Below are 16,700 nucleotides of genomic sequence, written 5' to 3' on the forward strand. Positions count from 1 at the left end.
CCCCCCCTCCTGCTTGTATGTGCACACTCTCTCTCTAAAAAATAAACAAATAATAAAAAGAGTGTTCCCGGAGACACTATGTACATGGGGAAAAAAGGCAGATTTTACACATTTCTTTTGCTGGATAGTTTCACATTGCAATAAACAGCAGCAGCTTACACAGGAAGAATAGACAGTATCATTCTCCCACTCCCACCTGCATTGGCACTCAGGAACCGAGTTCCTTCAAACACAATGATCTTCCCATCTAGGAACGGGCAGAGCTCAGGGGCAAGGAGGTGAGGCGATGGGGTGAAGTAGCAGGCCAGTTCTGTGGGCAGCAGAGGGGGCTGGCTCAGGCCAAGTGGTTTATCCCTGAAGCTGCTCAGTCACTCCCCCAGTTAATTATCTGTCTGCTGATTCATGAGTTGTGGTTCCTGTGGGCATGCTTCTTGGCTATTTCTGCCAACAGAGGCAGAAGGATTCGCAGGGCTGGGAGGGGATGATAACCAGAGATCCTGAGTGTGGTGGGGAGTTACAGAGGAAGAATTTCTATTAGGAAATTCCAGAGTCATATCCATTTTCCCCCTCCTCACTGTCGCCTCCTTACCCCATCTTATGCTGTCCCCAGGAGATCTCTACCACTCACACAGTTTTGAGGGAGGTAAAGGAGAAAGCTTCCCTCCTGAGTGTCTACTCCCAGGAAAGAGGGAAAAAAAGCAGACAATCCACAGAGGGTCCCCTGAGAACAGAGGTCTAAGGCACCATAGTGCAGAGATCCAAATGCCCAAAGAATTCATGGTCTCAGCTGTATTCTAAAAATCTCCAGAATGCCCAGATGGAACACTGGAGGATCCTCTGTGAATCAGTGCAGATATTCAAATACTGGGTTTCTTGCAATGAGGCACATCACCTCCAGATGCCTTTTGCTAGCCTTCCCTAGGTATTTATTTTGGCTGCCAGGGTGCCAGTCACTGGGACTACAGCACTGAACAAAACAGACATGTCCTTCTCCTCACAGCACCTGAAATCTTGTGAATGTCTTTCACTTTCCTCTTTTCCCAGAGACAGAACTTAAGGTTTTCTAGTATATAAAGCAAATGATGGGCCTCTTTCCTCCTTGGTCTCTTCTGTGGCTTCTTGCTGGGTGAGAGTGGCTGAGATATGCCACACCACCAATGGCGGAATGTCACAAGGGTATGGAATAAGGGACTCCACCGGTCTCATTCTGGGAGCCTGGGTTGCATGCCTGCATGAAGCAGTAATAGCTCTTGTCTCCAACACATGGTAGGTACCATGGATAGGAATAATGGCAATAGTAAAAGCCATTTGGGGTGCCTGAGTGGCTCAGTCGGTTGCACATTTGACCCTTGATTCAGCTCAGATCATAATCCCAGGGTCATGGGATCGAGCCCCACATCCAGACCCGTGTAGGGCTCTGTGCTGATTCTCTCTCTCCCTCTGCCCGATCCCCTACTCATGTTCTCTCTTTCTAAAATAATAACTGATAATAATAATAAAATAGTAAATGCCATTTGTTGAATGCTTATTTTGTGCCTTTATCTCATTTAATTGGCATAATCATCGAAGTACTGTTTTCTCCACTTTACAGATGAGGAAACTGAGATTCCCAAGAGATGAAGTAACTTGCCCAAGGTCACACAGCCAATAAGAGGCAAAATCAAGAATTAAACACGCATCTGGCTGGTTTTAAACCATAGCTGTCCCTTTCCCCAGCCAACAAGCCTTCCTGCCATGTCTCTCCAGGCTCTGAAGGTTCCTGCAGAAGCTTCATCTGGAGAGTTTCCAGGGTATAAACTCAGAAGGAGAAATTAGCACTTCAGCTCAGAACTAATCAACTTAGATGGTGACAACAAACAAAACTAGTTATCCCTCAGGTCTCAGGTTAGAATAAAGACTTAAACTCGGGAAGCCACAAAACCCAATACCTCTTGGGTGAAGCCAGAAAGATCATCTTTGCATGTAAATTCCAAATTTCAATTCTACCCTCAAACAACCTCGCTTCTCCCCATACCAGACTCTCCTATTCTGGGACAGCCTCTCTGTGCCACCACCCAGCTCTTTCTGTGTGTCCCTTCAACACTGTGTGGACCAACAACCCTCTTCTGCTCTCATCCTAACCTCCTGCTTCCCCAGGAATCTGACAACACCTGCAACCCAGCAGCGGGGGATTCAACCCTGGGGTAGGGGATTTAAACATAATTGAAATTGCTTTTACCAGGAGTCTATTATTTTGGAGGTCTGACTCTAGAGAGCAAGCTCTTAAATACTTCTCCACCCTGGCTCTCAGGAGTCTGGGGCTGGCTCAGCACAACCCATCACAACAGCTGGAATGATCCCAATCAACGATGAATCTGTGAACAGATCTCCCAAAGGATATTTAATGCAAACTTAAGTATGTCAATGCAGTGGTATCCTATATGGATCATTACAACTCTGTAAGCCAGATCTACAAAAAATTCCAGGAGGGAGGGGTGGAGGAAGAGACACCAAAATGACAGGTACACTCCTCATCTTCACTAATACTGGCACCTGCACCATGCTAGGCTCTACCTTATGTTACTTCATTTCCTTCTAAGACTATAAGAATGTAATGATTAGACTCAGAAATCATTCAGAAATTCAGAAAGCTGTAGACGTAAAAAGAAAATGTTTTAAGTTCACGGAAGCAGGCAGCCCCACTGCCCTCATCGACACCAGGCAGCATCTGAACCGCGGCTCTAACACCTCCCAGGACACAAGGCTGGAGATGCGTATTTCTGTCCTATGGTCACCAGGCTGCTCACTGTAGGCTGAAGACATCGGTTGACATGTTTCAGCATCTATCGCATGGGAAGCTTCGGCAAAAACAGCTTAGTCCCCTATAAATGATCTGTAACTCCCCCATCACATCATTCATATAGATTGTGGGGATGGTTTCCTGGGTGTACATTTATCTACAAACTCATCAAGTCATATACATTAAATATATACAGCTTTTTGTATGTCAATCATACATTAAAGTGGTTTTTTTTATATTGTTGCCTTGTCCTGTATAATCTCTTATACACACACACACACACACACACACACACACACACAAGATCTTGAAGGCAGTCATCAAAGTATTTCTGAAGAGCTATCTTTGATATGGACTTATCTCTTTTAAATACCTTCTGCAGGATTTAAATTGTCTTACAAGGAGTACTACTGGTTTCATTAAGAGTACATATATGTACACATGGGTGTCCTCTGCAGAGGAACGCCCTAGCGGACCAGGAGCCAGAGTTCTCCCTGGCAAGGTCACTAGGGCTCCGGAAGGACCACGGGCAGCATCCCTAGACTGTAATCTCTGCCCCTCCACCCGCTCCCCAGGTCCAATGAGGCCGAATCGAATGCTAACCGCCTTGGCATGGTGTGTGCAACAGCGGGAGAGACAAAGCCAGGGATCGAAGCCAGTAACAGGGACCCGTGGTGTGGCTCCTCGCATATACTGGAGGGCGATCCCGGAAGCGGAGGCACTGCTGTAACCCAGGACCCAGGAGGAGGGTGGGAGCCAGAGCCCTCACCCTCCTCCGAACCGCTCCTGCCGGGAGCCACCAAGGAAAAAGAAGAAAAGAAAAGAAAACTTGGGAGAAAGTGTAACCCAAGGAGAGAGAGGAATGTGCAGGAGCGGGCACACCCGCGCGCGCACACACTCTCATCCGAGCAGCTACAACCACATCCCTCGACAGCGCGCGGGAACAGCCCCGGGAAGCCGCAGCTTGCCGCGCCCACCCGAGCCAGCCGGCCTCCGCACGCCCCAGACCACCTGCGATGCGCGCCGCCCCGAAGGTGCGCCCGCCAACCCCCGCGCGCGCGCGCGCGCCGAGGTTGCCGGGGGCAGGCGCCCGACTCCCCTAAGGGCTCCGGCGTCCTAGAGGACCCGCCCCTAGGTGGCCTCTGAGCCCTGCTACCACGGGGTCGGGAAGCTCCCCGGCTGCGGGCTCCGGCGGCCCAGCCTGGCCCCGCGCACTCGGAGCGCAGACGCGTGGGGGCGGCCCGCGCGTTTCCCGGCTCCGAGTCCGCAGACTCCGCGGCGGCAGGATGCGCGGCGCGGATCTCCGGAGAGCCGCGTCCCCGCAGCGCGGGAGCCTCACCCACCTCCGACACCGACGCCCGCCAGCGCCCCCAGCACCAGCACGGCGGCCCAGAGCGGCCGCGCTCGCATCTCGTCCGCCGCCGCCGCCGCCGCGCCCGCCCCACAGCGAGCAGCGGCGCCCGCGGCCACTTTTCCCGCAGCGGGAGGGGAGGGGAGGGAGCCGACGCGGTGGGTGGGACAAACGGGGCGGGCCGCAGACTCGCGCTTCCTCCCCTCCGGCGCTTTTCTGGACCCTGCGCCGGCAAGGGGGTGGTGGGAAACCTCGGCTCCTCTCCCCCCGCCTGGCCGGGACCCGCCCCGAGAGGCGAGGCTGGGACCGGAGCGGGGTCGTGGGCACGTTCTCCGCAGACATCCTGGTCCCGGGGTCCGCGTCCGGATCCCGGGTATGCTTAGAAAAGCCAGGAGCCTGTGGCCCGTCTCCTGACCCAGTCTCACCTCCTGAGGGCTTTCTCTTTCACCCGAACTCCCGGGCACTTTCCCTCTGTACCTTGAGTTTCATTCATGCACACTTTAATTTGTTTATTTGACAACCTTTTGAATGCTTACTCTATGCCAAGCACCGGTCTAGTCCTTCGTTATTCACTATTTTTCCCCCTTTGGGTTACTTTGGTTTTCCAGAAAGCCTCTTGACAAGACCGCATCTCAAGCTTGTGTAAGCAATGATGTCCATAAAGGGCCTCTCTCTACAAATACTTGGCTTGCGTATGGAAAGTGATCAACGTTTCAGGACAGGGGCCAATACACTTCCTCCAAACGCAAACTCACAGGCTTTGCAGCTTTATCGTATTTTCCTCCAAGGTTTCCTTCCCACTCTCTGCCTGCCCCCCCTCCCCCCCCCCCCCCCGCCAGTCCCTCCCCTGGGTCTCTGGGTCTCTCCCAAGACCAGAAACCAGCCGGCTCAGAGGGGCAAAACGCCGTGGATGTGAGCAGCAGACCGCCAGGGGCTGGGGCTGGTGCTCCTGACGCAATGGGTAGTTCTAATGACATTAAAACCAAACCTGATGCATCAAAGAGGATATGGAAGTCTCTCCAGCTCCTGGGCTCCCCTAAGGGCTTTCAACCTGCCCCTGGGCTTCCCTAAGCCCTCTCTTGAGACACGCAAGATACCTGAAACCTGGCCCTGACTCAGCTTTCAGCCTCATCTCCCACCCTAGCCCAGGAAGTTAACTTGGCATTCTCAGACACTCCATGGCTTTCCATCTGACTGACCTTCCTAAATCTTCCACCTGGAAAATTACACTTCTCTTTCAAAATATCCCCGACGTAATCTCTTCCAGGTAGGCTTGTCTGGGCCCGTTCCTCCAGCCCCACCCTCTGCAGAGGTGGGCACTTCCTCCTCAGACCTCCTAAACATTAGGATACAGCAAAAGAGCAGCACCCATCAGCAGAAATGTCACTAGCAAGTTGAAGGGGACAGAGGAGGAGCCAGCCCACAAAGGGTAGCTGGGCTTCCTGACCCGGGGTTTGAGACACCAGCTGCACATGCTTCTCTCAGCTGGGGAAGAGTCTCTAAACCATGTTCACAGTGCTGTCCTTGCCCTGGCACAAAATCCAGATCACACGGCCTGGTCACATGTCTGCCCACATATTTACTTATTTGCTCAATTCCCACAATTATAACCAATCTCCCAATCACCCAGGTGTCTCCTCAGCCTAGCTCTGTTGGCACCAGAGGTTCAACAAACCTGCTGTCCCACTCCCCAGCCCCTTCAGCCTGAAAAACTTCCTTTAACAAACCTTGCAGTGAAGGTCTCCTGGCAACAAATATGCTCAATATTCATTTGTTTCCTGCTCGTTTGCAATATTTCTTAGATCTAGATTTCTATGTTGACAGCGGTAGGGGAGGTGGTTTTCTTGTACTTTAAAGATGTTGTTCCACAGTTTTCTGGCCTCCACTGTTTCTTATGAGCAGTCAGCCACCCCTAACATTGTGGTTCCCCTGTCTTTTCCCTCTGGTTTTGGTTTTTGTTTATTTGTTTTGAAATCATTTACAGAAAAATTACAAAATACTAAAGACTTCTCTCCAATCCTTCACCCGGTTTCCTCTAATGTCCACATCTTATTACCAAGTCATAATTACCAGACGCAGGAAATTAACATAGACACAATAGTATTAACGAATCGAGATACAATATTTGGATTTTGCCAATCTTCCCACTAAGGTCCTTTTTCCAGTCCAGGATCCAACGTGACATCTTCTCAGCCTATTTCTTTCCTCACCTTGACACTTTTGTGTCAATGTTAGGCCAGTTATTTTACAGTATGTTTCCCGGTTTGGGTTGGTCTGATGTTTTCTCATGATTGTATTGAGGGATTCTAGACAGACTACCACAGTAATGATGTGCTCGTGGACACGTCATATCAGGTGGTAACTGATGACAGTATGTCTTGTTACTTACAATGTTAACCTCGGTCATTGGTTAACCTCGGTCAACGTTAACCACGATGTTAACCACAATGTTAACCGCGGTCACATGGTTCAGGTGGTGTGTGCCAGACTTCTTCACCATAAAGTTACTGCTTTCCTTTTTGTAGTTAATAAATGTTTTATGGAAAGACACTTCAATTCTATACAAATATGTTTTTCTTCATACTTTCAATAATTTTAGCACCTATCAATGGTTCTTGACTGCTATCAGTCCCATGGTGTTTGATTAAGAGTGATTTCTACTTCCTTTTTTTCCTTTCACTGCTATCAATTGGAGTTCCACAATAAGGAAGAGTTGCCCCTTTTCTCTTATTTTAAAATTTCAATTATTGGGACGCCTGGGTGCTTCAGTCAGTCAAACGACCGACTTCGGCTCAGGTCATGATCTCACAGTTTGTGAGTTCGAGCTCCGCATTGGGCTTTGTGCTGACAGCTCAGAGCCTGAAGCCTGCTTTGGATTCTGTGTCTCTGTCTCTCTCTGCCCCTCTCCCACTCATGCTCTCTCTCTCTCAAAAATAAAGAAATGTTAAAAACATTTTAATAAATAAAACAAAATTTTAATTATTTACTTATATCAGTATGAATTCGTGGATATTTATTTTATTCCACAAGTCATAATGCAGGGCCATCATTATTTTGTTGCTCAAACTGTCTCAGGATGGTCTCTAGTTGCTTTTAAGTTTTCTCTTTATCTTTGCTTTTTTTACCAGCTTGACTGTAAGGCGAATAGGTGTTGTTTTCTTGGTATTTATCCTGCTTGGGGCTGATGAGTCTTTTGAATATGTAAGTGGCTTATTTTTCACCAAATATAGGAACTTTCTTAAAAATATTTTTTTTTATTTTGAGAGAGAGAGACACAGAGCGTGTGCATGGGGGAGAAGGGCGGAGGGAGAGGGAGAGAGAATCCTAAGCAGGCTCCACTCTATCAGCGCAGAGCCCGATGCAGGGCTCAATCTCACCAACCATGAGGTCATGACCTGAGCCAAAATCGAGAGTCTGATGCTTAACCAACTGAGCCACCCAGGCACTCCAATCACCAAATATAGGAACTTTTAAGCTATTATTTCTTTAAATATTTTTTCTGCTCATTCTCTCTCCTTACCTTCTGAAATTCCAATTACACATATTTTAGATGTCATGTAAATATTTATAATTATTTATATAATTATAAGTATTTCGATATTATCCCACAGACCACTGAGGCACTATTCTTTTTTTTAATCCCTTTTTTCTTTTTGTTTTTCAGATTAGACTATTGATCTCTCTTTAAGTCTCTCAACTCTATATTTTGCAGTCTCTAATATGCCGCTAAGCCTATCCAGGGAATTTTTCAGACATTGTGTTTTTAAGTTCGAATAATTTCCCTTCACTTCTCTTTTATAGTTTCAGTTTCTCTGCTGAGATTCACCATATCTTCAGTTATTATATCTATGTTTCCTTTTATGTCCTTAAGCATGTTTATAATCCTTTAAAAATGCCTGTCTGCTCATTCTGACTCCTCTCAGGGACTGTTTTACTTGATTGCTTTTTTTAAAAACTGTGGGTCCCAATTTCCTGCTTCTTCAAATATATAGTAATATTAGACTGCATACTACACATTGTAGATGATTCATTTTAGAGTTTATGTGATCTTCCCTCTAAGAGCATTGAGTGTCGTCCTATTAGGCATTTAAATTACTGGCAAATAATCTTGATGCAGTCAAGCTTGGTTTTATTCGTTTACAAGACTAGTCTTTTATATATATATTTTATTTTTAGTCGTTTTTATTTTTGACTATAGAACACGGTCCTTATTCCTAAAGCGTGTAGACCTCCTGTATCATCTAGGGACCCAAGTTGTTCAGTGAGGTCTCTGCACTCCGACTGAGCTGAAACTCCAACATCTCTAGGCGATGTGCAACTTCTGTTCAGCTCCCATCTGCCTTCTGCTAAGACTTCCAGAACCTCACCATGTACATGTGCTGCTTCTCCCTCATCCAAAGACCCCGGGGGACACCCATGCAGACTTCTGGGGGTGCCTCTCCAGTCAGCAACTTCCACTCTAAGAACCTTCCCCACAGATGACAGCCCCCTCAGCAGCCTCCAGCTCTAAGCTGTGCTCTTGGGTGAGACCGCCATGCCCTTCTTAGGTTCACTTCCTCGCCATGCCATCCAGACAGTCCCCCCCAAGCAGAAAGTGGGGCAGCCGTAGGCCTCACCGCACGTGTTTCCCTTCCCTCGATGGTTTTAGTTCGGCGTCCAAAGCAGCTCCTCAAACATTTTGTCTAAATGTATTGTTTAACATGGGAGAGAGAGCCCCATACCACTTTGTCAGAGTCAGAAGCAGAAGTTCTGTGATTATGAGTTTTTTCACTCTCACCTCTCCACCGCTGCTGAACAACGAGCTCCTGGAGAGCAGGAACTGTAGTTCGTTATCTTTACATTGCCCAGTAGGACCTCAGCATGTAAAAGAATCTCTTCTATTTTTTTTTCTTACTTTCTTAGCAACTAATTTTAACTACTAATTACTTTCTACTGATTTCTTAACTAATTTTCATAAATTATTGGGGCGCCTGGGGGAGCTCAGTCGGTTAGGCACCCGACTTCGGCTCAGGTCATGATCTTGTGGTCCATGAGTTCCAGCCCCGCGTCGAGCTCTGTGCCGACAGCTCAGAGCCTGGAGCCTGTTTCGGATTCTGTGTCCACCCACCCACCACCCACCCCCGCCTTCTCTCTCCACCCCTCCCCTGCTTGTGCTGTCTCTTAAAAATAAACAAATGTTAAAATTTTTAACTAAATAAATAAATAATGAAATAAAATATTAATTGAGCAACAATGGTGGACACAGAGCGTCCATTCTGTGGTCTTCTTGAGAGTCTGCGGATGGAGGGGAGGGGTGTTGAAGGCATGACATGTAGATCTTCTCCAAGACTTTTGCCCCTTTAAGAGGCAAAAATCATGTTATCTGGCCCCTTGCCTGACCATAGCTGAGCTGACACCAAACTAGGGATCCTTCACCTGTGCTCTCACCAGTTATCTGCCCCACTGGGGAAGCCCCACCCCTGTTCAGATCTTCATTGGAGGAACCAGGTTTTGGCCATTTCCTAGACCTCTTGCCTTAAAAGTCATGCTTGCCTTAAAAGTCATACTAGTTACGTGATCTTGAAAAAGTCCAAATCTTCTCTATAGTCATTTCCTGTATCTGTAAAAAATAACCCATCTGGTCCCTGCCCTTTTCCTCACCACCAATCCCACTCTAACTCTAACCCCCGCCCTTCAACACACACACATCGTTATGAGGTTCTATGAGACCATGGATATGAAAGCCCTTTGGACTCTGAAAAGCACGGAGGAATATGTAATTATTATTGTTACTATTTGTGGAAAGACTGTAGATCTCTCAATGCAAATCCATTCCTGTAGTTAAGGAGACTAAGTGTGGAGTCGCATATTGGCTCAGAATCTTCTCCTCCTACACATTTGGCAGAAGTCCTTCTGTCCATTGAGAAAAGGCTGACCTAGCTGTTCCTTTGGCTTGAAGGAAAATGGGCTTTTTAGAGTCCAAAATGACTAAAACTGGTATAACTTGGAATGTCTAGACTCTGGGGAGCTCTCTGAGAAAGTACTCCTAGATTTTATCAGGATAGTTGGGGAGAGAGGAGATCAACCTTGGCATTTTACATTCATTCACTAGCACATATCAAGTACCTGCTATGTTCCAGGTCCTTCTCAAGATACAGTAGCAAAGAACACCAGGGCCCCGCCCTCCTGGGGCTTGAGCCCAGTTGGGCCCAAGACAATCAACTTCTGTCTTGGGGTGCATCCTCTCATGAACCAGAACTATCTCTGCTGAGGAGAAAAAAAAAAGTGAGAGCCAAGGACTTTGCATCCCAGCTCAACATACAAGGTACCACCTGGCCAAGACTCAAGGATTCAGGCTCTATGCCCTTAGAAGGCATCGTGTAACTGCTTACACTCCATCTGAAACCAATTCAGGCCCTTTCCCCAACCAACCCTGAAGCCAGGGTAACACCATGTTCTGATAACAGAGCTGCTGCTTGGCTTCTGACACCCAATTCCTGTTTTGTGTCTTTCTAAATCCCCAGTCATTGAGTCTCTGCTCCAGTGAATACAAGCTTGCAGCTGTGCTCCCGACACATGTCTTAGCCCTTTCAGGCTCTCCTTACTCCCCCTCTTAAGAGAGAGTAATGTCAGGATTGAACTCACCATAGTCCGGTGGCCAGGATTCAAAAACTAGCTCTGCCATTTGTTAGTAACCTGGGGCAAGTTACTTAACTTCACTCGGCCTCAGTTTCCTCATCTGCAAGATGGGAGTTAGATGGGAAAAAAATTAACGTAAGACAGTTAGCACAGTCGCTGGCATGTAGTAAGTAGTCAATAAATGTGAGTTAGCTTTTCCACCTTAGGATCAACTCATCTCTGCTGGATTCCTAGTCAAAATCCCCAGATTCTGCCTCGAAGTCAAGACACCCATCTGCTTCTTCATTGCTCCTGTCGCTAGACCCCTGGGCAATGTTGGCCCAGTTAAGGTGGGAGGACATTATAGGCTATGGGTGAGGCTGTTGCTGGTCAAACTGAGCATCCTCTGACAGCTCCTAGGTCAGATTCCCTGCCCCTGTACCGATCCATGGGTGATCTTTGGCACATATATAATAGTACATTGCATATATACCCTCCTCTTTTTGTATACCTCCTTCTTTACAAATATTGATCATCTTCCTTAATCCTCATAATAACCGCATAATAACTTTTAACAGAGGCAGAAAGTAAGGCTTGGAGGGATAAAGAGGCAATTAGTAGCAGTAGTAGTCAAGGCACCCGGGTGGAAGGTAGTAAAGCTAGAACGAAGAACAGGTTGATCTCGGGTGCCTGGGTGGCTCAGTCGGTTGAGCATCTGACTTTGGCTCAGGTCATGATCTCAGTTTGTGAGTTTGAGCCCCACACTGGGCTCTGTGCTGACAGCTCAGAGCCTGGAGCCTGCTTTGAATCCTGTGTCTCTCTTTCTGCCCCTCTCCCACTCATGCTCTGTCCTCTCTCTCTCTCTCTCTCTCTCTCTCAAAAATAAATGAACATTACAAAAAAAAAAAAAACCGGTGGACCTGATTCTACAACCCATTGTCTCCCACACATTAAGTGTGGGTACAGGATGGCAGACACCCCCAAATGTTTTAGGTGGGCATTGCCATGTTAATGGGAGAAATTCCTATTGGAATACAACATTCTCGCGCTGCCCATTTCTAGATAAAATTGGGAGGTCTACAAAGAAACAGTTACTCGTAAGGTCTCTGCAGTCCAGGTCAAGCCCAGGAAGTCTACCCAAGGGAATTATGGCCCATGGAGGCACCCAAGGCCTTTTTCCACCAGAAAAGCCTTCTCCCTACCCTCCCACCCCCTAGGACTGCTCTATTTCCAGGTCCTGACCACTTCCTGCCTTGACTATTATAAGAAGTTCTCAGCCATGCCCGGCTGACTTCTGAGATACGGCAGCCACACCGGAAAAACCTGGGCACTAGACCAAGGTCTGGGCCGAACAGAGGGCCCCTGGGATTCAGCTTTTCCCTGAAAGAATGACAAAGAGTGGGATGACGGTGAGCTGGGAGTGTGATCAGCAGTATGGCTCACTTCCCCATGGCTCTGGCTGTTTCCAACCCAGTAAGACCTGTGGTCCTAGACCCTGACTTGGAAGCCACGAGGCCTGAGGAACTGAGGAAGGTGTGGAAGGGGAGAGTCATGCCTCCTTCACCCTCACCAGGACCCCTGGCAGGAGAACACCTCCACTTCTCTGGCCCTCCCTCCCCCCCACTCTCCTCTCCACCCCTCTTGCTCCATTCTCCTCCCCTCAGGGGCTCACACTTGTGACCACCCCAAGGGCCGTATTCCCCATCCCTTGCTAGTTTCTCCCAACCACCTTTTATCTGTCCTCCTGATCCTGTTTCTTTGGTCCTTCCCTAGGAGCTTGCACCCTCACCCCCAACCCTTAAATGCTCAGCAGAACTTGTACGTGATCAAATCTTCAACTGAAACCATCCTACTTTAATGAATGCCCTGTTCTTTCTAGAGCTTTCCTTTGCCCGGATCACAAAATGTGATGTTTCCTCTTGCCTCAGAACTGTTACTGGGCAATCCACTGAATAAGGCAAGATGACAGAGTGGTAACAACTTCATAGCCAACATTTATTAAGGGTTTATTTTTGTTGTTGTTTTTCAATGCTTATTTATTTTTGAGATAGAGACAGAGCACAAGCAGGGTTGGGGCAGAGAGAGAGGGAGACACAGAATCCAAAGGAGGTTCCAGGCTCCAAGCTGTCAGCACAGAGTCCGACGTGGCGCTCAAACCCACAAATTGTGAGATGGTGACCTGAGCCGAAGTCGGACGCTTAACCAGCTGAGCCACCCAAGCGCCCCAATTGAGGGCTTATTATGTCACAGCCACTGTGCTAAATGCTTCATACATGTTACCTTGTAAAATCCTCACAGAACCCCTCAACGAGATGAGTATTGTTTTTATCCCCATTTCTCAGATGAGGACAATAAAGTACAGAAAGGAACAGTCCACTCGCCCAAGCTCATTCATTGATAAACCATAGTCCTCAGCTCCAAACCCTGGCATTCCAACTCCCAAGCCCAAACATTCAATTAACAAGCCACACCCAGGACCCTTCAATGCCTACGCCCGCTAAAAGTGGTTGATAATGGACATTTGGGACACTCTGGCAGGGACCATGGGTGCCCTTTGAGGCAGGGGGACAGAACTTTCAAAGTCCCTCAAAAACTAATTGGAGCGTGGCAACACGTGGAGGGTTAGGGTTAGGGTTATGATAAACTCGCCAAAGATTCAAGAAATGAGCTACGCGGGCTCTAAGCCATAAGTCCCAGCCCTATCTATCTGCAGCAATTTTTAATTGTATTTCTTATCAAGATAGGGAAAAAAAAGGCAAATAAATGCTGGAGTGATTGTGTATCAGGACTACTCCTAACAAGTCCAAACCTGTAGGAAAAAAGAAACTTAGTAACCTATCCACCCAAGCGGCAGATCTTATCACACCAGTGACTCACTGCCTCTCCGACTCTGCCCTGGAATACTCTCTTCCTGTCCCATCTCCCCCACCCAGCAACCCTCAAATTCAGCTCAACCAGACGCCTCAGATGCTACAAAGAAAGGGACAGGGTCACCGGGGAGGCGTCCCTTCCTCTCACTTTCTCAACTGGAGCCCGGAGTAGCATTCCCCAGTTCCTTTGAGGTCTGCTCCCTGGGAAGGGTCTCTGGTCACTTCCTTACTCCAAATCACCTTGGTATTTTGGAGTTTGTAGCCGTGGTTTGTTTGTTTGTTTGTTTGTTTGTTTGTTTGTTTGTTTTAACCTGCTGGCAGGTTTGTATATGCAAAGCTGTGGGGTGAGGGACTCAGGGGTGGGGAAGGGGGATCCAAGGAAGGCAAGGGGACTATAGCTAGAAACTCAACCCAGGCTTAGGCAGTAAATGGATGCGGGTCTGATTCCTGAAGTTTCTGCTTGCTCTCTAAGTGCTCTTGTGATACTTAGTCTCTATCAGCCTCAGTTTCCTCATTTGTAGAATGGGGATAATCATGCCTGCCCCAGGAAGAGTACTGGAAAGAAGAAATGGGGCGCCTGGGTGGCTCAGTCGGTTAAGCGTCTGACTCTTGATTTTGGCTCAGGTCAGGAGCTCATGGTTTGCGAGATCGAGCCCTGCATCAGGGTCTGTGCAGACAGCACAGAGCCTCCTTGGGATTCTCTCTCTCTCTCTTTCTCTCTCTCTCTCTCTCTGTCTGACAGCTCACAGCCTGGAGCCTGCTTCAGATTCTGTGTCTCTGTCTCTCTCTGCCTCTCCTCCACGTGCACTCTGTCTCTCTCTCTCTCTCAAAAATAATTAAACTTTTTAAAAAAAAATCTTAATTAAAAAAAAACAGTAAATGAACATTGCATGGAAAGCACAGAAGAGCATTAGCACAGGATAGGTATGCAGTAAAGGCAATTGTATTCTAATGAACATTATTTCTTCTCCATTTGTTTGCAAGGTATTTTTATTATTTTGGTATATTTATTACTTTTATCATTATTTTATTATTCCCAAAAGAATAGTAGCTCTTGAGTGCACTTGCCATGGTGAGCACTGGGTGATATATGGAATTGTTGAATCAGTATCTTGTACACCTGAAACCAATATAACACCATATGATAACTACACTGGAATTAATTTTTTTTTTTAAAGAAGAATTGTTCTTCCATTTTCCTTCTTTTGCTGGAGTTGTTCCCTCTTCCTAGAATATTCTTCTCCCCTATAGAGCTAATAGTTACTGAATCCTTCAAACAGTGACAGTGTTTTAAGTGTTTTACATGTATTCATTCACTAATCCATCTCCTAATAACCAAATGAGGTCAGGACTACTGTTATCTCCATTTTGTAGATTGGGAAATTGAGGCTCAGAGAGGTTGAGAAACTTGCTGGAGGTCACACCGCTCCTGAGCATAGACCCATTGTGACCCTGAGACTATACTCTTTTTTTTTTAAATGTTTATTCATTTTTGAGAGGGAGAGCATGCTCAGGGGAGGGGCAGAGAGAGAGGGAGACAGAGGATCCGAAGCGGGCTCTGCGCTGACAGCCACACGCCCGATGCGGGGCTTGAGCTCACAAACCATGAGATCATGACCTGAGCTGAAGTCGAACATTCAACCGACTGAGCCACCCAAGTGCTTGGGATCTACTCCCTTGAGATTCTACTCTTAACCCACTGCTCTACCGCTTCTGTGGGTGTGGATCAAAACCACCCCCCCCCCCGCCCCCGCCCCGGCCTCTACTCTTTCAATGCCAGCTCCTCCCCCTCCAACGAGCTTTCTGTGATCTCCTAACTGGAAATAAGCCTGCTTCTCCCTCTCAAGCTCCCCCCCGCCCCCACGCACTTCTTTGCGAGTATCAGTCTTACAAGCCTTTGCCTTCTGCTTGATGTTTTCGTGTTTGAGCACAAAACATGTCTTAGCTTACCCATCAGTCTCGATATTCCTTGAGGGCAAGGACCAGATTCTATTCAATTTCCTAAACAACAAAGGCCTGGCACCATGCCAGCTTTTTCAGTACAAGAGACTAGACCCTGGCAAACTGTCACAAAGACGAAATTCTAAGGCAAACGAAAAGTTGCAGTACCAGCAGTAAAACGCATGAAGTCAGTGTGGAACTCTTCACATTCCAACTGGTAACCGCGCTGTCAACGCTGGATGTTTGGCCCTGGCTTCTCCATAGCATGTCGGGCACAGAGGAGCTGAGTTCAGAGAGTGAGCGTGGGTTGGGATGGAATGGGAGAAGGGGTGGTAGGGCCCAGGGGGCTACCTTTAAATCTCCTTTGAAGCCTGAGGGTCAGGAGGCTGAGGGAACCCTGAGACCAGCCCAGCCAGCTGTGCGGTTCCCGGTCCTCAAGGGCTGGGACCAAAGTCTCACGTGCCACAGAGAAAACTGAGACGCAGACAACCCCAAGCCCCTATCTCCACACTGACTGTGGCCCTTAGTTGCCAGAGGCACCAGGTAAGATTCATATAAACACAGAATGACTAAGTTCTTGTAGAAATTGCACATACTGTCTTGGCGATGACCAAAAATTTATGAGATGGGATTCATCTCCATTTGACAATGGACTCTGTCTAAGAAAAATGAAACTGGTAGGAGAGTAGGCATGAGAATACTGACCACCAAGAAGACTCACATCCACAGGGAACCCACTGTCTGGAAGCCCAGAGGAGGCCACCGAATGTGATAAGGGAAGAGAAGTGACGGTAGAAATTCAACGAGCTCCAGCCGGGAGGGGGGCAGTGGTGCACACCCACGTGGGTCCAGCTTGGTAGGAACATTTAGTCAGCTCAAAGCGGGGCCACAGAGGAAGTGGAATTGCCTCTTTAAACCTAAGTGTGACTCAGGGATGTCTGGGAGAGAGGCAGAAGTGAAGAGAGTCCTTCGAGAAGGGGGTGAGCTATCTTAGAGGTCATGGTAGCCTGGAAGGAACTCTGGCCACACCAGATGCAATGTCAAAACATTGAGGGAAAAGATAAACAGAATCCCACAAAGACTCTGAAACAATGGTTCTTAACCTTTTCTGGGTCTCTGACCCCTTTGAAAATATGAAAAGTATAAATCTTCTTGGAAAAAG

General features: G+C 47.7%; 1 protein-coding gene across 1 annotated transcript in view; it reads right to left on the reverse strand.

The window, feature by feature from the left end:
• Nucleotides 1–4,230, reverse strand: part of ITGB3 (integrin subunit beta 3) — a 54,791-nt gene extending 50,561 nt beyond the window's left edge. Inside the window, exon 1 of the mRNA XM_047081664.1 lies at nt 4,123–4,230. Coding sequence (XP_046937620.1) covers nt 4,123–4,189 — 67 coding nt within the window. The 5' untranslated portion in view covers nt 4,190–4,230. The remainder of the gene's footprint in view (nt 1–4,122) is intronic.
• Between the last annotated feature and the right edge of the window lie 12,470 nt (nt 4,231–16,700).

This window comes from Lynx rufus, unplaced genomic scaffold, assembly GCF_022079265.1.
Source record: "Lynx rufus isolate CCGP_SWC_20201006 ecotype Redwood Valley unplaced genomic scaffold, mLynRuf1.p SCAF_18, whole genome shotgun sequence".
Classification (NCBI taxonomy): domain Eukaryota; kingdom Metazoa; phylum Chordata; class Mammalia; order Carnivora; family Felidae; genus Lynx; species Lynx rufus.